General features: G+C 39.2%; 1 protein-coding gene across 18 annotated transcripts in view; it reads left to right on the top strand.

Annotated features, from left to right (window-relative positions):
• BCLAF3 (BCLAF1 and THRAP3 family member 3) overlaps nt 1–26,778 on the top strand; it is a 92,201-nt gene that overhangs the window by 22,389 nt on the left and 43,034 nt on the right. For 7 of the 18 annotated variants that reach the window (XM_008272424.4, XM_017349959.3, XM_008272419.4 and 4 more), the window contains 6 exons: nt 4,818–5,390; nt 5,723–6,382; nt 14,795–14,970; nt 16,495–16,609; nt 18,512–18,575; nt 20,007–20,122. In XM_008272424.4, coding sequence (XP_008270646.1) covers nt 4,818–5,390; nt 5,723–6,382; nt 14,795–14,970; nt 16,495–16,609; nt 18,512–18,575; nt 20,007–20,122 — 1,704 coding nt within the window. The remainder of the gene's footprint in view (nt 1–4,817; nt 5,391–5,722; nt 6,383–14,794; nt 14,971–16,494; nt 16,610–18,511; nt 18,576–20,006; nt 20,123–26,778) is intronic. The other 11 variants (XM_008272426.4, XM_070067176.1, XM_070067174.1 and 8 more) reach the window with 5 other exon arrangements.

The raw sequence follows: 26,778 nt of genomic DNA, 5'->3' as shown, positions 1-26,778 counted from the left end.
TATGACATAGTTGAGGAACTTCAGTCCCCTATCAGAAAACTGGCCTAACCTTTACCTTGGAGGACACAATATCCTTTATTATCCTAGACTTTGGCCTTCTTCCCTGAGGGAGACTATCTCTGTATTCCAATGCTGTTTACCTTGGAACAAAAGCTGTCAATGTGTTGTCTCACAAGGCCTGTGAACTTACCTCCCAACAGACCCCTTGGATCTCTTTTGTCTGTAGAACTGAAAATAATAGAAAACATTCCCAGCAACCTTCATCAGAAGAAAGGGGCACTATACAGTAAAACATATGTTATGAAATATAATAGCAAAAGCAGTTTTTAATATGCAGTAAGGATTAAAGTAAGTTATTGAGTATTTCAGCCAGTCTAGGAGACCTCTGCCTGCCAGCTTTTCTCCTGCAGTGAAAGAGATGAAATTCTTCCAGGAATTCTTCCAGCTCAGAGGCTCCATTGATAAAGTGTAGCTAGCTGTGTGGCAGGGGTTCTGCTTCAGCTAAATAATGCTTGCCAGTATGTCTGATGTGGTAACTCCAGGGGGCAATATTGCCAAATTCTCTATCTAGCTATCTATCTATCTTAGTAGGTACACGAGGAAGATAGATCTGCCTCCATCTTTGTGGGACAGACACCAACTTGTCATCGAAAGGAAAGGAATTTACCCGAGGTTGCCTCAACAACCTGGCAGCTTCTGAGATGGGGCAGTAACAAAAGCAGCAAGGACACCTTCCTCACAGATTACAAGACATTCAGCCCTCAGGAAGGAGGTCAGATAGGTGAAAGTGTCACTAGAGAAAAGCCGAGGAATCCATAGGGTTCTTGTCTTCAGACAAGAAAGAATGAAGGCATGAGACCAAGATCGAAGTGATAAGGTATTATTGGGGATAGGGCATCCATTAGAATGGAAGGGACAGAGAGTGCCCAGCCACTGGGACTGGGGGAGACAGAGGTTACATGGTTGAATGCGGGCAGCTCAGCTGAGAGGCAGGGGCCAGGGCAGAGGTAGAGAGCTGGGCACATAATCTGTTTGGACTCCCTAGGTTTTTAAGCTTTTAAAAGATTTTATTTTATTTATTTGAAAGACTGAGCTACAGAGAGTGGTAGAAACAGAGGTCTTCCATCCGCTGGTTCACTCCCCAGTTGGCTGCAACAGCTGGAGCTGTGCCGATCCAAAACCAGGAGCCAGGAGCTTCTTCCAGTTCTCCAACGTGGGTACAGGGGCCCAAGGACTTGGGCCATCTTCTTTTTTTTTTTTTTTTTTTGACAGGCAGAGTGGACAGAGAGAGAGACAGAGAGAGAAAGGTCTTCCTTTTGCCGTTGGTTCACCCTCCAATGGCCGCCGCTGCAGGCGGCGCACCGCGCTGATCCTGGCAGGAGCCAGGAGCCAGGTGCTTTTTCCTGGTCTCCCATGGGGTGCAGGGCCCAAGCACCTGGGCCATCCTCCACTGCACTTCCTGGCCATAGCAGAGAGCTGGCCTGGAAGAGGGGCAACCGGGACAGAATCCGGCGCCCCGACCGGGACTAGAACCCGGTGTGCCGGCGCCGCAAGGTGGAGGATTAGCCTATTGAGCCACGGCGCCGGCCACACACTTGGGCCATCTTCTACTGCTATCCCAGGCCATAGCAGAGAGATGGATTGGAAGAAGAGCAGCTGGGACTAGAACCGGCACCCATATGGGGTGCTGGCACTTCAGGCCAGGGCTTTAACCCACTGTGTCACAGCACTGGCTCCTCTCCCTAGGTTTTTAATGGAGCCTGTTTACCCACCTCCCCCTCTCCTCCAGGACAAAGGATGGGGAGTTTGTTGGGTGAAATTTAGCAAATTCTTCCCCAGAGTTGCTGTACCAGGCAGAGTAGAGGGGCTTCCCTTAGGGCATCTGTAAAGGCTTTATTGCCTCATGTTATCAGGTCAGGTAACCCATTTGGTCCTGAGGAGAGAGAATTGTCCTGGGAGCATTCCTTGGGAGAAGGGCTGGGACCACCTGGGAGTCATCAGGGTCTGAACAGGACTTTGAAGTGCAAAATGTTAGGCTTCAGGAGCTTCTGCAGTAGATGCGGAAGCTACAGGCCTTTCTCACACACACATAGGCTAAATTTCTCACTTTCTACCTAACAAAAGGTCCTCAGGTGCAAAATTGAACTTTGTTATGTTCCAGGTACTGGTGCTTCTTATCCTTAATTTTAAGTCTGGGCAGTCCAAACTGGTTGCCCTGGATACAGGAGCCTCTCTTCTCAGTTGGAGTAGAAGGTTTAATGTTGTCACTGCTGAAGTATTGGAGAAGGTAGTTGCAGAGGGATGTACTGCCCCTGAAGAGTATTACAGCTGCATTAAAGCACATCTTTATCAAAGTTGAAAGTTTTGTTTTGTTTTGTTTTGTTTGTTTTTTGACAGGCAGAGTTAGACAGTGAGAGAGAGAGACAGAGAGAAAGGTCTTCTTTCCATTGGTTCACCCCCCAAATGGCTGATACGGCCGGCGTGCTGCGCCGATCTGAAGCCAGGAACCAGGTGCTTCCTCCTGGTCTCCCATGTGGGTACAGGGCCCAAGCACTTGGGCCATCCTTCACTGCCTTCTTGGGCCAGAGCAGAGAGCTGGACTGGAAGAGGAGCAACTGGGACTAGAACCTGGGGTGCTGGCGCTGCAGGCGGAGGATTAGCCAAATGAACCGCAGCACCTGCTGAAAGTTATGTTTTAACAACATAGCTTCCCATCTATATTCAAGGGAACAGGCCTGGGAAAGAAAAGCAACTTACCTGCATTAGAAGTGTTACCAGTGAATGCTAGGGTTCTTGTCTTTGCGCAAGAAAGAAATCAGGCGTGAGACAGAGAGTAGTAGAAAGTAAAATAGCAAGGTTTACTAGGGAAGAGACATCTGTAAGAACGGATGGGCGCCTCTCCAGACAGAACCTGAGAGAGAGTGCCCAGTCGCTCAGGCTGGGGGAGCGTGGGGTTACATGGAGAGTACACCTGGCCAGGCCATGCGGGCGGCTCAGCATAAAGGCAGAAGACTGAGCTGAGCGTGTAGTCTGGTTGGGGCCGGTGGTTTTTAAGGGGATGTGTCTTGCCTTCCCACATCTGCTCCTCTTGGAACAAAGGACTTCTTGGATGTAAATACTAAAAACTATCTGAGTTTTCCCCCTGAAGTTATCAGACAGGAGGAAGCCTGGCTGGCCCTGCCCTGGGTTAGAGGAAGGGTGAGCAAGACCCCCTGGAGGATCAGGATCTGGAGCAGGATATTTGAAATGCAGATATCAGGCAGAAGGCGCAAGGACCCCCACCTGGCAGGTTATTGGGTAGAAGGAGCAGGGCAGGATGCAAATACTGGGCTGCCCCTGAAACGTTATCAGGATGACTTTGAGATGCAGATGCTGGACCTAAATGTCTACTCTTTAGGCCTTTGTCACACACACATAAGCTCATATCTGACTTCCTACCTAACAGAAGTATTTATGGGGGCCGGTGCTGTGGCACACTAGGTTAATCCTCCACCTGCAGCGCCGACATCCCATATGGGCTCCTGGTTCTAGTCCCGGCTGCTCCTCTTCCAGTCCAGCTCTCTGCTGTGGCCTGGGATAGCAGTGGAGGATGGCCCAGCTGCTTGGGCCCTTGCACCTGCATGGGAGACCAGGAAGAAACTCCTGGCTCCTGGCTCCTGGCTTCGGATTGGCATAGCTCTGGCTGTTGCGGCCATTTGGAGAGTGAGCCAACGGAAGGAAGACCTTTCTCTCTCTTTCTCTCACTGTCTATAAACTCTACCTGTCAAATAAATAAAAAAAGAAATATTCATGGAAGAACTAATCATGCGATTCAGATCTTAAGAGCCTCTTCTCTCCTTTCCTTTTCCCTGTTAAATGGACGTGTGTATTTTTGAAATCCTTTTGTTTGTTTGTTTGTTTTTAAAGATCTATTTATTTATTTGAAAGGCAGAGTTACAGAGAGGCAGAGGCAGAGAGAGAGAGAGAGAGAGATCTTCCATCCATTGACTCACTCCCCAAATGGCCACAACAGCTGGAGCAGAGCTGATCTGAAGCCAGGAGCCAGGAGCTTCCTCCAGGTCTCCCACATGGGTGCAGGGGCCCAAGGACTTGGGACCATCTTTTACTGTTTTCCCAGGCCGTAGTAGAGAGCTGCTGGATCGGAAGTGGAGCAGCTGGACCTCAAACCAGTGCCCATATGGAATCCCGGCACTGCAGGTGGTGGCCTCACCTGCTAGACAACAGCGTGGGCCCCTGTTTTTGACTTCTTAATGTAGCCTTCACAGAGAGACTAGATAATCAGTTGGAAACAGTATGGGATCAGTCTTGAGTCTGAGTTTGGGTTGTAGCATCAGTAAGTCAAAATATAATTTATTTCAGAGGGCATATTCAGTTTTTTAGATATTTCCCTACACATTTATTTGTGTGAATCTACCCATTCTGCTTATTTCTTACCTCATTGTTGAACCCAATATAAGGTTTTGCTGACTGGCCCTTTGAAGTTAATGCATTATCTCCTCTTGCCAGGACTTTGCTGTCATCAGTCTTCCAAAATAGATACTGCTGTTTACCTAAGCTGGTCTTGCCTCAGTAGGAGGGGCAAGATACACACTTGGAATACACTAGTTCAAATGGAAAGAATTTGCTTGTTGAATTAGGCAGTACTGTACTCAGATCTCTAAGTGTGAATTCACAATGTAGACACAGCAAATTGATGAATTCAGTTTGAGTAGGAAATGCAGTGGAATTTTAGGAAAAGCAAATGTTTTGAGTAGGTAATAGTAAGACAAACTCAGTTTATTGTCTTTAAATGAACTTTTCTGTGTTCATTTACATAGGTCTTTATCACCAATACCCAGAGATTCTGAACAATACAAGCAGAAGTATTCTCATGGGCATTATGGCTGTGAATATAGGAAGGATCCAAAAAGACTCACCGAATGGAGAATGGACAGTGAGAAACATGAGCAATGTAAACCAAGAATTTCCCCTCGTGGAAATATACATTACAGATTTTACGAACATAGGTCACCTTCCCCAAACATAAGAAGAAACTTTTTAGAGAATTGTTACACACAAAAGCCTCACCGAGTGTATTCACCTGGAAGAGGGAGCAATGACAGAAGATCTCAGTACACGCCCCCGTATTCAGAGTGTGTACCCTACAACGAGTATGAAAGGAATTTTTATCCGCAGGAAGTGCAAGGAAGGTATATGCCTGATGACTACAGAGTTAGAGGAATTGAGAGAGTAGGGAAACCACCCCAGAGGTCAATGGCAGATTCTTTTAGATTTGAAGGAAAGTGGCATGAAGATGAGTTGAGGTATCAGAGAATACAAGAAGAAAACTATTCCCAGTCACCTCGAAGAGGCTTTGAAGACTTTGACACAAGGAGCTCTTTTCAGAAGAGGTATAAGAAAACATTAAACCTGGGTAATTTGGTGTAAAGCCTCCAGTAAAAGTCTCTTTAAGGTTGAAGATGATCACCTTGAAAAGCTTTTGTCTAAATAGATAGAAAAGCATTATAATTTAGTTGTGCTCTACTAGTGAAATATTTCATTTTATATTTAATCATGCTAATGACTAGAAATTTTTTAAAAGATATTTTCCTTTTTAACTACCCTTTACCTCTATGAATTGGCTTGAGGGATTATTAATTAACATGCTGCCCAAAATTCTATACATATAGCTTCTTACTTTCTTCTCTTTAGTGCAGGTATAAACTGCTTTGTGTTATCACAGGTATCCTGAAGATCATGATTTCAACAGCTATGGACACATGTTCAAAAGACTTAAAGATGTGGAGTGGTATGAAAACAGAGCACCTGCCAGGAACCCAAAGTGGAAGCCCGAACATCCTCTTTCACCTTACCAAGAAGAGAAAGATCAGTGGGACATCGGTGCCCAAACTCATCGATACACTGAAAGGGAATACCCAGGGACTAGTTCAGCAGCCAAAGTGTCCTATGACTATCGCCACAAACATCAGAAGCCGTCAGGTGGAGACCAGAATTTTACTGATGGGAGAACTCAGAGGTACTTGAGGGAAGATAGAAAACATAGTTTTCAAAAAGGCACTGTAAATAGAGAATCAGATTGTTTTAGTGCTGGAAGAGGGAGAGAGACTGAAGGTGGGCAAGGCAGAGAACCTTTTAAACCAGCTAAGGAAGACTGCATCGCCTGTTCTCGCTCAAATAAAAATGAGGTTGGTTTGAGGCCCTGTAATGATAAATGGAAGGGAAAAAGAAAGACAGAAGGGGATTGCAGAAGAGAGAGCAACTTTTCCAGTAACCAGCCTGATAAAAGTCAGAAACTTGCTGATGTGAAACCTTTATTTGTCAATCTTAGGAAGAATTCACTTACAGTTAAAGTAGCTGTGAAGAAAACAGTAGATAAATTCAGGTATTATCTTTGTTTTTTCTATATGATATTTAATGTTTCTTCCACCTTAATTTGCAGTTACAAAAATGGAATTTTTGGTGTGTTAGAGTCCACAGGGGTGGGGAATCACCTGGATTTTTCTCAAAAGGCCCTATGATAATGAGGGTAAATTCTGTATGTTTCTACATCCTGTCTCCAGATGCTTCTTGGATGCAAAGCATTCCATGCAGTTGTTCTTCCTAAACTCATGTGCTTTTATACTGCCAGATTTTCCTTATCTGTGGATTGGCTAGATGGAGTTCAAGGAGACTTATTCCTTGATTAGTTTCTCAGAGCTTTTATTCCTTGTTACCTGAAATTCAAGAAAATTTTTGAGCTGAAAGGGACCTTAGCAGGCTCTGATTTTATAGAGATGGAAAGTGAGGCCCTGAGAGATGAGGTGAATTGTCCAAGTCAGAATTGCTGCAATCCACTGAACAAGGGAGTGACTTTAATATGGTTCCTGCTGCCAGCTCAAAATAACTATGACTTTATCAACTGGATTCTCCCATGTAGAGGAAATTAAGCTACAATCTAGGAAAATGCCTGTAATAAGACATTTGCTTTAGCTCTTAATGATTCTTTAAAAAACAGAATACTTTGTAATAGGTTACATTCTCCTAAAGCAAGCATGCATGCTTTGTTCCATTATGAATATTACCTCCAATTATGGATTCTGAAAATAAGACATTACAGTTGGCTTTGTCAGCTAAATCTGTTCACTACCTTAGTATGCTACTAGAATGTGAATGAAAAAGTGGTGGACCATGTTGATTTGATGCATTTACATTCATAATTGACTCTTCCTTGTATTTGAATCAAAAACAAGAGAAAACAAAATCCAAAGTGTAGAAGGGGAAGGGGAGAGGGGGGTAAACCCAGGGTCCTTTTTTTTTGTTGTTGTTGTTAAACAAAATATTTTTTGTTCCTTTTCTTAAAAGTTAGGCATAACAGTCCCCCTCTCTCATATTTTCCTCACATTCATTGCACTTACAGAAAATAGTTTTAAATATACATGGTATATTTATATGCACACAGAAAACATTTATAAGTATGATTATATTACAAAAAGACAAATACAGGGAGAGAAATCACCCCAAATCCTGCGACACTAAGGCAATTTTATTAGGCTTTTGCTTTTCATTACAGTTGCTTTTTTTATTTTTATATGTATATATAAATTCACAGAGAGAGGGAGAGATCTTTCATCTACTGGTTCACTCCCCAAATGGCTGCAATGGCTGAGGCTGGGCCATGCTGAAGCCAGGAGCCAGGAGATTCTTCTGGTTCTCCCACATGGGTGGCAGTGGCCCAAGTACTTTTTCAGGTACATGAACAGGGAGCTGGATCAGAAGTGGAGCAGGCAGGACATGGAGCCCATATGGGATGCCGGCATTGCAAGTGGTGGCTTAACCTGCTATGCCACAATGCCAGCCCCTTCTAAGTATGTATGTATTTATGTGTGGCTGTCATAATATCACATTGATAATTTTATATCTTTTTGATGTGTGTCTAAATAATTTGGTAATATTATATCTCCTAGTTCTTAATTTAAGATCTCAAAGATTACAGTAAGCATCAAGTTTTAAGAATGTTACCTTAAAGCTTTTTTCTAACCTTGTGTTGTGAAAATGTTCAAGCATACAGAAATGGGGGCCAGCGCTATGGCGTAACAGATAAAGCCACCGCCTGCAGTGCCGGCATCCCATATAGGCGCCGGTCCGAATCCTGGCTGCTTCACTGCAGATCCAGCTCTCTAGTATGGCCTGGGAAAGCAGTAGAAGATGGCCCAAGTTCTTGGGCCCTTGCACTCGTGTGGGAGACTGCAGGAGGCTCCTGGCCCCTGGCTTCAGATCAGTTCAGCTCTAGCTGTTGTGGCCATTTGGGGAGTGAACCAGCAGATGGAAGACCTCTCTCTCTCTCTCTCTCTCTCTGCCTCTCCTTCTCTCTTATTTCAAATAAATAAATAAATCTTTTTTAAAAATACAGAAAAAAGAAAAAAATTGTGCAGTCAACAACTATGTAACTACTACCTTGAGTCTGCAGTTAACAGTCCTCTTTCATAGTCACATATCTCTCCATCTCTTCATATATTGTTCTATCTTATTTTTTTTGATACATATCCAAGTAAGTTGGAAATAGCATGTTCCCCTTAAGTTTTTGTTTGCAGTTTTCCTTTTTTTTTTTTTAAGGATTTGTTTATTTGAAAGGCACAGTTATAGAGATGCAGAGAGAGAGAGAGAGATCTTGCATCTGCTGGTTCACTCCCCAAATGGTCACAACGGTCAGAGCCGGGCTGATCTAAAGCCGGGAGCTGAGAGCCTCCTCCAGGTCTCCCACATGAGTGTAGGGGCCCAAGCACTTGGGCCATCCTCTGTTGCCTTCCCAGGCCACAGCAGAGAGCTGGATTGGAAGCAGAGAAGCCAGGCCTCAAACCGTTGCCCATATGGGATGCTGGTGCTGCAGGTGGAGGCTTAACCTTCTACACCACAGTGCCAGTCCCTCTCCTTTTTCTTTTGAGGTAAAATTACATTCAATCAAATGCAGAAAAATCTTAAAACTTTTTAATAAAAGTAATTATCTCTTGTCCTTAATAATGCAGCAGTGTTTTATACTTAAAAGAGAATTAATGAATTGCCTGTAGTACTTGGAAAGAATGCTGAAGTAGCAATTTTGAGGAATTCATTTTGAGTAGACTTCATTAGGGATACTGTAGAGTTGATGTTATAATGTGATATGAGAAGTGGAAGCTTGAGCTTTATCAAAGTTGAAGCCGTTGCATCTATTGTTTTGAATTTCTGATTTTGTGAACTTTGATGAACTGTTGGTGGGGCCTGGCAACACTTGGTAGCATACAGATCGGGACCTGCAGGCTAGCTTATAAAGAGCCTTCACTGCAAATCCCCTCTCTTCCAAGACCTGAGGAATAAATAACTGACCAAATAGATATGTCTTTTCAGTACGATAAGACATGATAGTCAACAAAGTCTTCCTCTCTGATTATAATTATTTCTTGATGATTGAGTTGTGGAAGAGTTCTGTGGATTGGGTCTAATTATGTGTGTGCTAATGAAGTAACCATAAAACAAAGGTGGTTAATGATCTCAATAGAACTTTGTTTTCAATCATTAACAGAAATTGGAGTTTTTCTGCTAGAAAATGTTAAAATAATCATGCAGTGCAGATAGAGGTTTATTTGCTGATTAAAATGTAAAGTTTATCTACTTTTTTTGAAAAGACTAAGATGGTTTCTTTTATGTATTCACTTTTTTAGGTTTGGTCAGATATTGGTATTCTTTATCAGTATAATTGAAAACATAAGATTATCACCCAGTTATTTCTCTAGATTCTAGTTTGTATTTAGAACAGCAGTATACAGACACGTGAATGTTCACTGCATGGTTAATACTTCTATTTTTAATAAAGACTATTCTAGTGACTCACTATGGGCTTGAACTAACCTGCTTTAAGCGTCTGTTTCCTTTGACCATGTGTTTATATCTGTTGAAACTAGTTGACAGGCACATGGAGAGTCATCATATGATTGATTCTTTGACTTTTGTTTATATTTGAGATTTTGTATTTTTTTTTAAAAAAACCAGTACTTTATTGATATTAGTGGTCATTTTGTCTATCATTTTTTTTTTTGACAGGCAGAGTTAGACAGTGAGAGAGAGAGACAGAGAGAAAGGTCTTCCTTCCGTTGGTTCGCTCCTCAAATGGCCGCTACGGCCAGCACACTGCGCCTATCCGAAGCCAGGAGCCAGGTGCTTCCACCTGGTCTCCCATGCGGGTGCAGGGCCCAAACACTTGGGCCATCCTGCACTGCCTTCTTGGACCACAGCAGAGAGCTGGCCTGGAAGAGGAGCAACCGGGACTAGAACCCAGCGCCCCAACCAGGACTAGAACGAGGGGTACTGGAGCCACAGGTGGAGGATTAGCCAAGTGAGCCGCAGTGCCGACTGATTTTGTATTACTAAAAATTAGATATTTTAAACTCAAATTGGTCTTAAGTAAAAAATTTTGAATATAAATTAAGCCAAGAAAGCGGAAAATACTGAGGTCAGCATTATGGTACAGCCAGTTAAACCACCACCTGTGACAGCAGCATTCTGTATGGGCACCAATTCATGTCTCAGCTGTTCCACTTCCAAGCCAGCTCTCTGCTAATGGTCTGGGAAAAGCAGTGGAAGATGGCCCAAGTGCTTGGGCCCCTGCCACCCCAATGGGAGACCTGGATGAAACTATTGGCTCCTGGCTTTGACCTGGCCCAGTCCTCTCCATTGAGACAGTCTTGGGAGTGAACCAGCAGATGGAAGATCTTCTCTGTCTGTCCTTCTCTGTAACTCTTTCAAATAAATAAGTCAATCTTTTCAAAAAAAAGAAAGCTAAGAAAATAAAATTAAATTAGCTTCAATTAAAACATTGAAGGCTATCATCTGTAATTGGGAATTTCAGTTTTTAAAATTGTGAAAAATGCGTTTCAGATGACACTTGGTCTTTTCAGCCTAACTGCTTGCTTTTGGGTATTTCCTGAAATTAACAACTTATTAATACATGACATAGGAAATATTGGATGGTAAATGTAAACCAAGAAATGATTAAATTTACAAATGCAAGTACTTAGCTGAAGTACTCATTCCAAATTGATCAAGTAATTTTCCGTTCATCATTTATTCATTTAGTGAGTATTTTTTAAAGGCCTACCTCATGTAAGAAAGCCTGTTAGGCTATCCTAGAGCTGTAGAGCTGTGTAAGAGCAGGTATCTTCCCCACTGGTTTTATAGACAAATAGGGTGACATTGGTAATACCATGGTGTAGTGAGTGATGCAGAGATGATGTGTGACGCAGCAGGATGGGAGACACCAACTTGGGAGATTGAGGGAAGACTTCATGTGAGCTAGGCCATGAAGGCTGGTGTTTTTAGACACGTGAAGGTGAGGTGGAAGATGTTTCATCTCTACAGGTTAATGGCACAAAGATATAGCGAGGAACTTTGAGCTGTTTGGTTCTGAGCAGTCAGGGAAAAGGAATAGAGGGAATTGAGACTGGGAGAGTAAGAATGCTGTGCCTGCCAGCCTGAAATGGATGTGAATTGGTGGCTAGGAGAGGGCAGGCAGCTCATTCTAGCCAGAGGTTTGTCTTTTTGAGTGGGACTGTGTGGGTGTTGGGGCTGGCAAGTCTGTCAGGGAACTTCTGTGAAAAAAAGTAATGAGATGCTGAATCTCATTCATTCACTCCAAAAGTTCTAAATGTATTCTTAGGAAGACCGGAGCAAGTAATATTATTGGGAAAGTGCTTTATAAATTGTAGGATGCTGTGCAAAATGGAAAAAAACAGAAAGGAAACTCTGTATGTGCCATTTAGATTTGGTTATATATTACAGGCTTCCAGAAGGAAAAGTACCCTGTTGATTTTGGTTGTGGTTATTGTTTTGCCATGCAGTTTTTTTTTAATGAGTACTAATGTACACAATAGGAAATTAAGGTTTAATGTAGCTTTTTATTTTTGTAAGTTATTTTTATGACACACAAGGAAGAACATCAGCAAAAGTATTTTTAAACAGAGAAAAACAGGGACAATAAGGAGAAGGAACAACAGAACTTAGAAGATTTAGTGAGACCAGTACCTAATGTATTGTTAGAATATAAGTTTTTGGCTGAATTTCAGTTTTAAAAACTGTCAAAAATGTGTTTCAAATGATATTTGGTCTTTTCAGCCTAACTGCTTGCTTTTGATGTGAAATTATTAACTTGTTAATACATGGCATAGGAAATATTGAGATGGAAAATGTAAACCAAGAAATGATTAAATTTTAAAATGCAAATACTTAGTACTTTTTGCATTTTCAGCTCTAAAGAAGGGTTTTCTTGTAGCAAACGTATCATAGTATTTAAAATTAAAATTTCCATTTACACTATTTTAATGTGCAGTTTCTAAAAATTGTAACTTTAACACATTTTAATAAAAATTTATACTGGGGGAATTTTAGGATAAATTTTAACTGATACATTTAAATGCTAAATTTTCAGGCATTAAATATAGCTTTATAGTATACCACAGTACTCCTGTGGATTGAGGTTTGCACCTGGAGTGGAGATAGGAGCTGTGCCAGTAATTCATTTGTAATAAATTACAGTTCTTTTTTTTTAATTTATTTGACAGCTAGAGTTAGACAGTGAGAGAGAGGCAGAGAGAAAAGTCTTTCTTCCGTTGGTTCACCCGCTAAATGGCTGCTACAGCTGGAGCTACCAAAGCCAGGAGCCAGGTGCTTCTTCGTGGTCTGCCACGCGGGTGCAGGCGCCCAAGCACTTGGGCCATCCTCCACTGCCTTCCTGGGCCACAAGAGGAGCTGGACTGGAAGATGAGCAACCGGGACTAGAACCTGGAACCCATATGTTGTGCCAGCACTGCAGGCGGAGGATTAACCCAGTGTGCCACGGCACTGGCCCCATAAATTAGAATTCTATCCATTACCCAGTGGAAAAACTGAAAACTTTATCAACTGGTTTCCTCTTTGGAAAAAACTGAGGCTGTAAAAAATAGCCTAATAACTGATGTCCCCTTGTGGTTGGCCCACTTTTATAGTTCTATTTAAATAGCTTATCTTTCTCCTATAAAAATTGTTTTAAGCTATACATTTTTGGAGCATGGAGCGGGCTTTTGTAACATTAAGTCCCTTTAAGCAGAGAGCATTTGTGATTCCTTGTTAGTGGAGATTGGTATGGGCTGTTCTAGAGTTTGGCAGTGAATGTCTCTTAGCTAGTCATCATATACAGTAGGACGCTTAGAGAAAATTAGGAGGAAAAGGGAAATGTACCTTTTAATGAATCAAGGAAACTGTAGCAGTGACATCAACCTGCTACATATCACTTTCCTGTCTTGGTGTCTCAGCAGGAAATTTTCTCCAATGCTGCTCGTCTGAGAGCAGGTAGCATGAAAAATCAGATGAAATCCTTTCCTCTGATAAGTTATTAAGACCAGTATTTAGAAGCATTGAACATTTCAGATAAAGAATATCTATAAGCCCCTTATAACTCTAGAACAATTTCAGATATTTAGCTAAGTAAAATAAATAAATATGTGTACACTTGTACCCACATCCCCAAACATATCTATCTGATTAGTAATGTTATATGATCAAGATATTATTTATTCCATTGGTTCTGCTAGTATTTAAAAATACTTAAAAGTTCTCTTCTGAATTTATCTTCAGAGCCTGTAGCATGCTCATAAAGAACCCCAGCATTGTAATCTCAGTTTTTTGGACAATGAACTTGATTTTGGGGATGAGCATTTAGAATTAAGTCCAGAAGAATAAGATAGGTGCAAGCTGATTACTGCCCTTTGGGTAAAAATAAGATATAAATATAAAATAAGGCATTTTCTCCTGTGACACTTAAATTGCCTCCAAATGGAGAATATAAGGGTAGTTTTAAGCAAGAGTAGCATCTTGGAATAAGGTACTATTTTTCATTATGATACATGAAGACTGATGTTCAATTGAGTGTTCAACCTCTTCACTGTAAAATAAAACACCCAATATATATATCATTGTCTTACTGTCATGGTCTCATTCCCATAGGGCTAGTATAAAAATTAAATGAGATAATGTTGCTAAAGTCTAAGCTACCATGTTTGGCATATGGTAATCTCTCAATAATTGTTAGCTAAATGTCATAATCATCACTTTATAATAGTACCTAGAGGTGAGGAGCGCTCTTAACAGAAATCATGAAGATTCAGAAGGCATTTAAATAGTAAGATAGCTGGGGCTGTATAATAAATGGTAGCATTTCTTTAAGGATACATTTAAGGTGAACACTGTAATTGGTGTTAATGGCAGTAACTTTGCTGATAACTAAGACTTTTCTGAGAGTTTAGTGAGACTTCATGGTTAATCTGTTAACAGAATTTGCTTTCAGGATGCTGTTCTAAGCTTTTCATTGCTGATACTGAAGTATAAGGATTTTTATGAAGTCAGAGATTCTTGTGTTTGATAGCAGCTTTTAAAGTGTAGTGGTATTTCAAGATGTAATCTTGCTGGATTACAATGTTTCGGCCATTCAGGAGTAGGAAATGATCTCAGATTATTTTGCATATTAAGTGTCTTTAATGCCTTGTATTTGAAGTAAAAATTGTTTCACTTAGAATTTTGAGGATTTTTTGTTTGAGTAGCAAATATTTAATAACCTCTGATTTGAAAAGAACTCAGAAGTGTATATCTATAGCTATTTTCTCTTCCTTGTTATTGTACATGCTTTATAGCATATAATTTAGCGTCTTAATTATAATAAAAGATAAACATAGTTTTATAGCTATCTTAACTTTAATAAGTTATTTCCTCAGCAAAAGAGTTTCCAATTTAGTTAAACATTTGCAAATTATTCTAGGGTTGCTTCTAGCTATTCCACAGAGAGACAGATGTCACATGATTTGGTTGCCGTTGGCAGGAAAAGTGAGAACTTTCATCCAGTGTTTGAACATCTTGACTCAACTCAGAATACTCAGAACAAACCTACAGGAGAATTTGCTCAGGAAATCATAACAATAATTCATCAAGTTAAAGGTTGGTATATTTTGCACATACATTAGGGATAACACAAAAATAATGTTCTGACTTTTCGCAAGATATAGGTAAATACCTGAGATACAGTTTAATAGTAAAATAGTAAACTATAATGAATATAGTTCAATAGTATTTTAGTATAAGTTAGATTGTGAATTAGGAAATCTTTTGGAGAGTGTATCAGGCATTGATTCATTGATTAAAACTTATTGTTCTTTATGTGTAGTTTCAATAACCTAGTACTTCAACTGTTAGTAGATTAGGAATTACAAATTTAGAAAAAGACTGGCTGCTGCAGAAGACAGGCATTCCAAGAGCAGTGAGAAACAATAACTAATAGCCTTATAGGGAAAAGAGAGAAAACAGATGTTAACTCAAGAAATCCAGAAATCTAGGTCATTTTGTGATATTCTTAAAGCCCCTGAGGGCATTCCTGCAACTTTGGGCTGTAAGGATGTTGCTAAGTGATCAATGAGAGATTCCAATTTGCCTTGACAGACTTTATGACATCAGAGTTACATAATAAATACTTGAAAGATTTTCATTAAATTGTGAATGTTTTGTTTTTGCTCTGGCAAGTTTCCATTAATTAGAAAATTCAATGATGCAGACAGCTTTCCCCAGTGATGCTGCATACATAAGGCAGTTATGGGTATCATAAGCTGGAGGCCTTAAAAATTTTCAAAATTTTTATTTTGTACTTCCTACTAAGATATTGGCACTAATCTTTTCTACCATCATAAAACATACTTTGAAACTGAATTATTTTCTCTGCATCCCTCAAACTGAGGCATATATTTTCTTTAAAGCATGCAGTTTGTCTGAAAGAGTTCACTCTCTCAACTCCAGGCCCTCTCACCCAAAGGAAGTGTGATTCTTGACAGAAAGAGAGCTGGTATTATAGAAAAATCCAGGAGATTGTTCCAAAACAGGAGCAGTGAATTAGGGAAAAGAATTGCCTAAGTAGACTCCTCATAGATCTTGTGTATTCTCTTTCTCTCTGTCCTGTTAAAAGCCTATTGTGTGGCTGATTTCAAAATGTGTTCATGAACTTCAGGTGATGTAAAGTGAAGTAGGGGCCTTCTGTAATATGTAAATGTAATATTTAGCATTTGTTCAGGATTATTTTGATGTTTCAGGGTTGGTTTTGGGGTTAATTTTTATTGTCACTGAACTGTAAAGCTCTGTGCCATCTTTAATTCCCAGATACAGTAAGTTCTTATCTTGGAGAAGAAAGGTTCTTACTTTGAGAGAGCCACTGTCTTTTCCCTTGGACAAATAAGCAGACATGTCAGATAGGAAGAAAATACTTAGATTCCCTAATCAGGTGTTTTTTACTTTTGCTTGAACTTGAGAAAGCACTTGAGCACTGTAAATTAGTCTGAAAAATAAGTTGAGGTACCACATATTTTCAAGAGAAAACAGATTGGATTTTGAAAAACGTAGTCCCTTCTTCCTGTGCTTATAATCTTTTAAGTTGAATCAGTTTTGCATTGAGATAAAACTATTTGTTTCCCTTTTTAGCAAATTATTTTCCATCATCTGAAACTACTCTGCATGAGCGTTTCTCAAAACTGCAAAAGACACAGGATGCAGATATAAATGAACTTAAATTGAGTTCGGATCCAGAAATTCACAGGTAATGATTGATTATTGTATTCTCATTTAACTCATGAGAATAAACCTAGCAGCAGGTATGGGATAGAGTTGCTTTCTGAGCTTGCTCGGCTGGGCTTACTGTATACTCTAAGTATATTTATAACATGAAAACAGGACTAACCCAAGCAGGTACTGGGCCAGTGCACATTAATGGAATAGGTTGCATTTACACTATTGAAAAGTGTTGTGTAACTTTAAAAAGCAATGACCTGAACAGCCCTTGTCGTGATTGTTGAGGAACAGTTCTATTTTTCTTTTCTTTTTTCTTTCTTTCTGAATACCATTGGTTTAAGTCTTTACCTAACATAGAATTAATCATATATGTAAAGTCAATTGAAAAATAGATCTTGGGGGGAAAAATAAGGGTGGGAATAAGAGAGGGAGGAGGAAGTCTATAACTGTAAAGCTTTATAGTTCTGCATACATGTCAATGGACTTACTTCTAAGTGTACAGTTTAAAAACTTTGCATGGGACCCCAAATCCCATTAAGCTGAGTAGTAAAAATGCCATCTCAAGTGTTACAGTGACCAAATTAAGTGTTAAAGTGAGCATATAGATCGAACTAAGTGTTAAATGCATTATATAAATATGATCTAGTGTTCACTAATAAGAATAGATAGAAATAAAAAGGAGAGAATGCTCCAACATGGGAAGCAGTCCACACAGCAGACTCAAAGAATGACAATTGCTTTAAATAGCACTCTGACCTCGGAATCAGGTCTTAAGGCATTCTGATCTGGCTGAAAAGCCAGTGAGAGCATTTCAGGCATGGAAAGCCAAGACACTGTGGCAAAAAAAAAAAAAAATGTCCTACATGAAGGATCTCCGTGAGTGAGACCCCAGTGGAAAGAAGGGGCCATCAAACAAGGATGTACTTCTCTCTGAAGGGAGGAGAGAACTTCCACTTTGCCTTTGGCTTTGCCTGAATACTGACAGAGACTGCAATCTCAAAAGGCTTCCATAGCCCGGGCAGCTCATGACAAGAGCGTCAGGTGATCACTGATGTCATACATAATAGTGTTAATTGTTAAATTAACAGCAGGAGTCACTGTGCACTTACTCCCCATGCAGGACCTCTGTCCTAAATGAATTGTACTATGAGATTCAACTGTAAAACTTGTTCTCAAACAGTTTTTATATTTAGTGTGTGCTTGTGTGCAAATAGTTGAAATATTTATTTAGTATAGAGTGTGTTAAAAATGAATCTTAATGGAGAATGGGACTGGGAATGGGAGAGGGAGGAGGAAATGGGGAGGGAGTGGGGGTGGGAGGGCCGGTATTGTGGGAATAATCACTATTTCTAAAGATGCACTCATAAAATTTATATGCATTAAATAAAAGGTTTCTAAAAAAAAACATGAATTGGGAGAAAGCTGGGGGAAAAAGTGTTGTTTATATGTATAGAACTTTGAAAATACATACTTGACTAATTTTGATTCTGCTGTGTCTATAATAATTGTCTACAGAAATTATCATTCAAAGAATGAAATATAATTGTCATGCTATTGAAATCATGGGTTGCTTCATGTGGTCTCAAATGGCTGTTCTGGGGGTAGCTGGATGAAAACATGTGTCATCTTCTGCAGGCATTTGTCCAAGCAGGTGCTGCATCCTGACTCGTGAGCTGGACTGATCAGTGTTAGGATCACCAGAGCAAAGTTTGAGGCCACACAGACTAGTGATTTAGGAACTACAAAAACTGCCCTGTAATGTTCAAAGTTTATGTATGTCCTAGACATTTATATATAGATGAAAAACCACCTAGTATAGGTCCTTTCTCCAGGACCTATAAGGCGTATTTGAAGTTGCATTCTAGAGTAGTAAAAACAGGGTATCAGTGTGTAATATAATTATTTATAATATATGACTTTATTATTCTAGGAGAATTGATATATCTTTGGCTGAGCTTCAGAATAAACAAACTACAGCATATGACTCAGAACAGGTAAGTGAATACAATTTTTGACAAAAGATTATCTTATTGTTGCCATACTAATGGGAAAGGGGATTGATGATTGGGACTGAAAAAGGAGGTGGAAGCACATGAGAAGGATTGAGATCTAGAAATCTGAAATTTAAAAAGCTCTTCAGATGATTCTGATTATTAGATTGGAGTGCGAATACTGAGAAAAAATGAAAATATTTACAAAGAAGGACAACCTGTAGAGATAACAGCTTTTAAAATTGATAGAAAATTATAGCATTTAAGATTCAGTCCAAAACTCCACACTGTAAAGCTTGTGGAAAGTATAGTCAATACCTATTTTTCTGAAATAGTCATGTGGAATATATTTTGAAATGTATTCATATAAAGTGAATGCAGAGGAACTAAGTTTCATTTGATATGGCCCCTTTAACTGTAGAATGTAGGAAAGATTGTCTAGGGTGTGAACTAGCAAAATAATGGAAATAATACATAATTTCTTTCTGGCCACAGGTTGTGTGTGGTTCCTACCCAACACCTCTTCTGTTTTCTTTACTATTTAGAAGACAGTCTTGACTGGGAATTGGGGAGAAAACTAGCTTTTGTTTTAGAGGAAGTATACCAAGTTGTAAAAGAACTGCTAATTTATTCATTGAAAGTACAGGGTTTTTGTAGAGGAGAGACGAAATATTTTTCTGATAGAATATATAAGTATTTTTTTTTACTTTTGAATTGCTTATAATTGTTACTGAGCTTTGAGAGATAGTTATTGAATAAATGATATTTTCAGAAAATTCCTAATCGTCAAAATACTATAATCAATTTACAGGAAATTTGAGGAATTTTTTTAACTCACCTATAATTCAACCACTAAAAATATTGTTTGAGCATTTTTTCTTACAATCTTCAATCTTACATCTTGCATTTTAATGTTTTTTGTTTTTATATCCTTTTTTTCTGAATCAATAATGATATTCTTTTTATGTAAAATCTGATTTTATAATTGAGGATTTTTAAAAGTTTTAATGAACTTTTTTCAGTAAATGTTTTTCTACATTGACTTCCATATACTATTTGTTACCATAATTTGAGTGGTTGAACATTATTCTTTTGAGTTAAGTTTACCATCATTTATTTAATCATTTTTCCTTCCTCTGTGTTTTTTTTTTTACATTTAGGCTTTTCTGGTTTTTTTCTTAAATATAATATTTTGAATAGGCTCATATTTAGGTATATAGTTTTTTCTTAGGAATACTGTCCCAGAAGGGATTCCTAATTCTATGTTAAGAACTTTCCTGACTGTATTGTCAGTTGTGTTCTAAAATATTTTTAGCAGGATGATGAGTCCAAGATAATTTATTTAGGCCTTTTAAGTAAGATTTTTATTATATATGGTCTTTGTGCAACTAACAGTAATGTGAATGGTGTTTGTGTTTTGTCAAAATTCTTCAGACTGTGGTCAAAATAATAGATCCAAATGACCTACGGCATGACATTGAAAGGAGGAGAAAAGAACGGTTACAGAATGAAGATGAGCACGTTTTTCACATAGCTAGTGCTGCAGAGAGGTAATCAGTAGATGAAAAACATGTTGTTATCAGGAAGCTTTTGGTTCCAGCATCTTTTTCAATTTTTGTGTGATAATTTTCATTCAATTGAGGGATTTGACCCTTCAACTCTGTTTTATATGTTTAAGTGAACTCTATTAAAATGTTTCAGAGTTACTCAGTGATCACTGTATGTGGTTTGATTTAAACAACAAAAGTTATGGGGTAGGTGGGATGTTTGAGGTCTTCATAATTCAGGAGGGGAGTTTAACAACTTTTTGAATATTTGCAGGAGTCAGGACCAGCAAGCTTATGGACTATTGGCTCAAGTTGATTGAAACTCTGATACATTCTGCCCTTTAGATTTTGAAGTAGTCTTTAGTATTAAATTTCTCAAAGTCATTACAGGTCTTTTTTGGGACTCTTCACAGATGTCTGTCCATGAAAGAGTCAGGTATGGTAGAAAATGCAGAGGATATCTAAATTTGAATCTCATTTCTGCCAATTTATAAACTGTTTGATCTTGGGCAAATTTGCTTAGTCTCTGGAGATTCTCCACCTTTAAATGATGATAAAACTGATATGTGATGTGAAGCAGTTGTACATATTAAATGAGCTGGCAAATGTGAAGTGCTAATACCATACTTAGCAAATACATCATCAGTAGATCCTCATTTTACTTTTCCAATCCCATACCTCTTTTTAAGGGCTCACAATAGCCTAGATTGGTCCCAGTCAGTTTATCTCTAATTATGGAATTCTAATTCTAATATGTGAAACTCATTGCAACTTTGGGACTACATATGATTTCAAGGTATAATTGAATGGGACAAAATTTCTGCTTTGCACAAGGGTCCTCACATTGATTGGATCTCCCAAAAAGTGGGAATGTATGAATAGAACAGGTCTGTGATAATTGTTTTCCCATAATCCTTAGTATCAAATTATTACAATATTTGACTAGACTTTTAACTCAGATCCTTAGCTAACTAGGCCTTGGTCAAAATACTTAGAGCTTGTTTAAAAATTGATTCTGATATAAGTTTAGGGCTAACTAAAAGCGAAACTATGTATTTTGGCATACAAAATAATTGACAATGTAGTAGTAAAATCTTGTCCCTTGCTGGGTGAAAGTCTGTAATTTCCTAATATGATAGGAATAATGTATTGCTTGACCGCCCCCCCCCTCCCTTTTTGAGAAGCAGAGAGAGAAAGAGAGACAGACAGAAAGAGCTCCCTGAATGCCCTCAACAGCCTAGCCCAAGCCAGGCTGAAACCAGGAGCCAGGACTCAGTCCAAGTCTCCCATGTGCGTGGTAGAGCCAGTTACTAGAAGTAGCACCTGCTACCTCCCAGAGCATACACTAGCAGGAAGCTAGAACTGAGAGCAGAGCCAGGACTTGAACCAAATGTCCAAATGCCTGCCCTGACTGTACTCTTTTATGACATAAGCTTACTGTCATGCTTTTCTTGAGTCAGCAAGTTTAAGAAACCCAGTGTACCAAGAAAACAAGATTTTAAAATCAGATTTAAGATGATCAGTATATTATAAAGACCATCTAATGCCCCAGGATATGTCTTTACCCTTTGAGGTGATTGAGAGCTTGGAGTTAGATCTGAGTTCATTGCCTACCTCTTAGACGCCTAACTATGTGACCGACTTGGACAAATTACCTAGTCTCTGTTTCCTTATCTGTAAAACAGGAATAGGAATTAGAATTACCTCAGAGTGGTGGTTAAGATTTAAGAAAGTGATGAGTGTAAGGTAGAGTAGCTGGTCAGTGTTAAATATTATTAATGTTACCTTTCAGGACACTGTTGAAGCATGCACAAATGTCTTCTTCCATGGTGTCTTTTACTGGGTTGGTAGGATTATTAAATTTGTATTGGACAGTTGGTACCACATATTGGAGTCATGAGGATTTTGAAAAGTTGAGATATTACCATAGAATTCACTCTTTGAAAGTAAATGATTTAGAAGTTTTATAACATATTCACAGAGTTGTGCAATTATCTCTAGTATCCAGGTCTAAAACAAAAGGAAACCCTGTACCCATTAGCTATCAGTCTTCCATTTCTCCTTCCCTCCAGCCCCTAGCAACTAGTATTTTATTTACTGTCCCTGCAGATTGGTCTATTCTTGACATTTCATATAAATGCAGTCATATAATACATGCTTTTTGTGATTGATTCTTTCATGTAGCCTAATATTTTCAGTGTTCACCCATGTTGTAGCATAAAGATTCATTTTATGGCTGAATAATATTCCATTGTATGGACATGTCATATTTTATTTGCTCACCAGTTGGATGTTTGAATTGTTTCTACTTTGTGGCTATTGTAAATAATGATGCTATGAACATTTTTGTGTAAGTTTTTTTTTGTGTGTGTAGACATGTTTTCATTGGGTGATAACTCTGTATTTAACTTTTTAAGGAACTACTACTTTCCAAAGTGGCTGTACCATTTTATATTCCCATCAGCGATGTGTGAGGGGTCCAATTTCTCCACATCCTTGCCAGCACCTAAAATTGTTTCTCTTTTTTATTGATATATAACTTTTATCCTAATTTTATCTCACTTTATCCTAATTCAGTTTCCTTATTAAAATAAGAAAAACATTTAATTTTAGCCTATCATCTTAGAAATTTAGTTTATTGAGGCTGGCACTACGGCGCAGCAGGTTAAACCATTACCTGCAGCACCAGCATCCTATATGGGCACCGATTTGAGTCCCTGCTGCTCCACCTCTGATCCAACTCTCTGCTAATGCACCTGAGAAAGCAGCAGAAGATGGCCCAAGTCCTTGGATCCCTGCACCCATGTGGGAGACACAGATGAAGCTCCTGTCTCCTGGCTTCAGCCTGGCCCGGCTCCAGGATGATGCGGCCATTTGGGAAGTGAACCAACGATGGAAGATCTCTGTAACTCTGTCTTTCAAATAAATAAATAAATCATTGAGAACAAAGAAATTCAGTTTATCGAAGTTGACCTCATTATATCTTTACAGAAATCTTTTTAATTGAGTAAAGTATACTTTCCTTAGAAATTTAGAAAAATTGAAGCACAATGAAATTACAATCACAAGATATAGTGATTTCCCACCTGCAAGGTTGTCCCTTAAAAAGTTGAAGGCAGGTTATGTGTCTGTGTTTGCTTGCCATGTATCCCACTGCCTTGAGCTCAGTTTGTATTTGTTGAATGAATGAAGACTTTCAAAAGGAACAGATGAAACTGAGGAATCAAATTATAATCCATTTCAGTCTGGATTACTATTCCCTGATGCACTGGGATCCTTCACAATCAGGCCTAACACTTGGGGGTTCTGTCTAGTCTCCAGGATCCTGCTGTTCTCTGTGTGCTCCCACTTGAGACCAGTCTCTTAGCCTGATGTCTCTGTGTCTTCTCCTGACTGTTTCTCTGCTTCCTAACTAGTGTTATCAAGTTCCCTACAGTGTTATGAACATGTTATGTTATATAGGTATGCGATGTATGTGATGAAGTAGCTTAAAAATAGTATCAGTGAACTTTGAGAATACAATAAACTGCAGGACTTCCTCTTTTAGCCAGGCAGTTTGTGGGACCACATCTGTTCTTATTCTTGATATTGTAATAATCTGTAATCTGTATTGAACTAGAATGAACTGTATAAAGATATCTTACTCATATATTCAACAAATATTTATTTATTAATGTCTTTGTTCTAGTTACTATTCTAAGTACTGGTGATACAGTGAAAAACTACACAAACCCCTGTCTTCATGGCACTTAAGATTTAATGGTAGGAGAAAGAAAACAAATAAAATAAATATTATGTCAGTGAAGTGATAGGTGAAAATTAAAGCAGAAGAAGCAGTGTAATACAAAAGAATGATATGTGTGGTATTTTACTTAAGGTATTCATGTGGTGTACTTATGACATTTTAAGAAATGTAGCAGGAATATAAATTAAATTAGGGTTATTTGAAGGGGTAATATTTAAAGAGAGGAACAGTAAATACAAAGACCCTGAGGTAGGAGTATGCTTGCTTTTGTTTAAGAAATAGAAAGTGATCTCTAGTGGGGTTGCAATGTGATGGAACAGGGAGAGAGTTAGTGAATAAGATGAAATCATGAATTGCTTTGAAGGACATGAAGACTTTGTATTTCACTGTTCATGGGAATGTAAACTATTACAACCGTTATGGAACACAATGTGGAGATTCCTCAGAAATCTGAAAATAGATCTACCATAGCACCCAGCCATCTCACTCCTGGGAATTTACCCAAATGGAAAAAAAAAAAATCAGCATATGACAGAGTTATCTGTGCCCCCATGTGTATAGAAGTTCAATTCACAGTAGCTAAGATATAGAATCAACCCAGATGCCCATTGGCTGATGACTGGAAAAGGAAATGTGGTATATATACACTATGGAATACTACTTAGCCATGAAAAAGAATGAAATGCTATCTTTTGCAACAATATGGATATAACTGGAGACCAAGATGCTTAGTCAAATAAGCCAGTCCCCAAAAGACAAATCATATATTCTCTCTGGTATGTGATAGTTAGTATAGAATACAAAAAAGAATGTATATTAAGAATGAAACTGACATCTTATGATTCAGTTATTGTTTATAACCCTTGTCTATATTCCTGTTACTTTTTACTTGTTGAACATTATGGTTAGTGGTTCATTAAGCCTGTGATTATAAAAGAAATTGAAAGTATGTTATTACAAAAATTAAAGGAACAAAAAGAAGGAAGGGGGGATAGAGGGAGGAAAGTTTGGTTATCTTCTTAGAATTGTATCTATGAAATACTTGAAATCTGTTTTCTTTAATAAAAAATAAAAATTTTAAAAAGACTTTGTATTTTACTCTAAGACCAGAAAACATTTTGGATTCTAACCAGAGAAGAGACAGAGTTAAAATTTAAAAAAAGAATCACTGTAGTTGCTCAGTGGGAAATGGACTATAAGAACTAGAAAAAAACTATTTCTTTCTCATGTAAGAAAATAGATGGGGCAAGAATTGTGGTGCAGTGCGTTAGACTGCTGCTTGGGACACCTGAAGCCCATTTTGGAGTGCCACTTTGTTCCAATCCAGCTTCCTGCTAATGCAACTGAGAAGCCAGCAGTTGATGGCACAAGTGCTTAGACACCTGCCACCCACATGGCAAATTCCAGATGGGATTTTGGGCTCCTGGCTTCAGCCTGCCTAGCCTTGGCTGTTGTGGGCATTTGGGGAGTGAACCAACAGATGGAAGATCTCTCTGTCAGTCTCTTTCAGACTTAGAAAAGATTAGAGGCAGGAAGTCTGCATAGTAGAGTGGCACCATGAGGGAACAAGGCTCCTTAGATCTTACCCCTCCCATATCCTCCTGTGCATAATTTCCACCTAATGGTCCAAGACACATTTTTATGTTCTAGGCATTGTGTCCTCCTTATAGCCTTTCCTTTAAAGATTTCTTGAAATTTATATATGGTGCTTTAACACTTCATCCAAAATGTAGTTCTATAGCCATACCTAACTGCGGGGAGACTGGGAAATATGTTCTTCAGACTGGGCATTCATTTGCCTCATCAAAAATGAAATAGCAAAGGATTTTTTAAAATTGTTTAGGGACTGAGATTGTGATGCAGTGGATTATTTTTTAATATTTATTTATTTGAAAGTCAGAATTAGGCAGAGAGAGATCTTCCATCACTGGTTCACTCCCCAGATGGCCACAACTGGCAGAGCTGCACTGATCCGGAGCCAGGAGCCAAGAGCTTCTTTCAGGTCCCCACACGGGTGCAGGGGCCCAAGAACTTGGGCCATCTTCTGCTTTCCCAGGCCATAGCAAGGAGCCGGATGGAAAGTGGAGCAGCTAGGGCTCGAACCAGCACCCATATGGGATGCCGGCACTGCAGGCAGCAGCTTTACCTGCTATGCCACAGCACTGGCGCCAGTGGTGCAATGGATTAAGACTGTGTGGCCAGTGTGTTGGAATTGCTGGTAAAGTCATTACCTGTAATGCTGGCGTCCCATATAATTATTGGCTCAAGTCCCAGGTGCTCCACTTTCCATCCATCTCCCTGCTAATGGCCTGGGAAAAGCAGCGGAAGATGACTCAAGTGCTTGGGCCATTCCCACACACATGGGAGACCTGAAAGAAGCTCCTGACTTCAGCCTGGCCCAGCCCCCGCCATTGTGACCATCTGGGAAGTGAGCCAGCAGATGGAAGACCTTTCTCTGTAGCTCTGTAGCATCCCTTACCGGAATGCTGGTTCCATCCTGGCCCAGCCCTGGCCATTTTGGCTATTTGGGGAGTGAACCAGTGGATAGAAGATTTTCCCTCCCTCCCTCCCTCCCTATCTCTCTTACTCTACCTTTCAAATAATCTTTAAAACATAGTTTATCATAATAAAATATACACATGATAGAATTTACCATTGTAGCCATTTTTAGGTGTACAGTTCACTAGCATTAAGTATATTCACAGTGTTGTACAATCATCCACACTATCCAGTTCCAGAACTTTTTCATCTTATTAGACAGTAACTCCCCATTCCTCCCCTTCCCAAACCCCTGATGGCTTCAATTCTTTGTGATTCTCTGAATTTCTGTATTTTAAGTATCCCATATGGTAGTACCATGCAGTATTTCTTTTGTGTCTGAATTCTTTCATTTAGCATGTGTTTAAGGTGCAAT

The sequence above is a fragment of the Oryctolagus cuniculus genome, chromosome X (genome assembly GCF_964237555.1).
Source record: "Oryctolagus cuniculus chromosome X, mOryCun1.1, whole genome shotgun sequence".
NCBI classification, from domain to species: domain Eukaryota; kingdom Metazoa; phylum Chordata; class Mammalia; order Lagomorpha; family Leporidae; genus Oryctolagus; species Oryctolagus cuniculus.
This window is presented reverse-complemented; position numbering and strand designations above follow the sequence as displayed.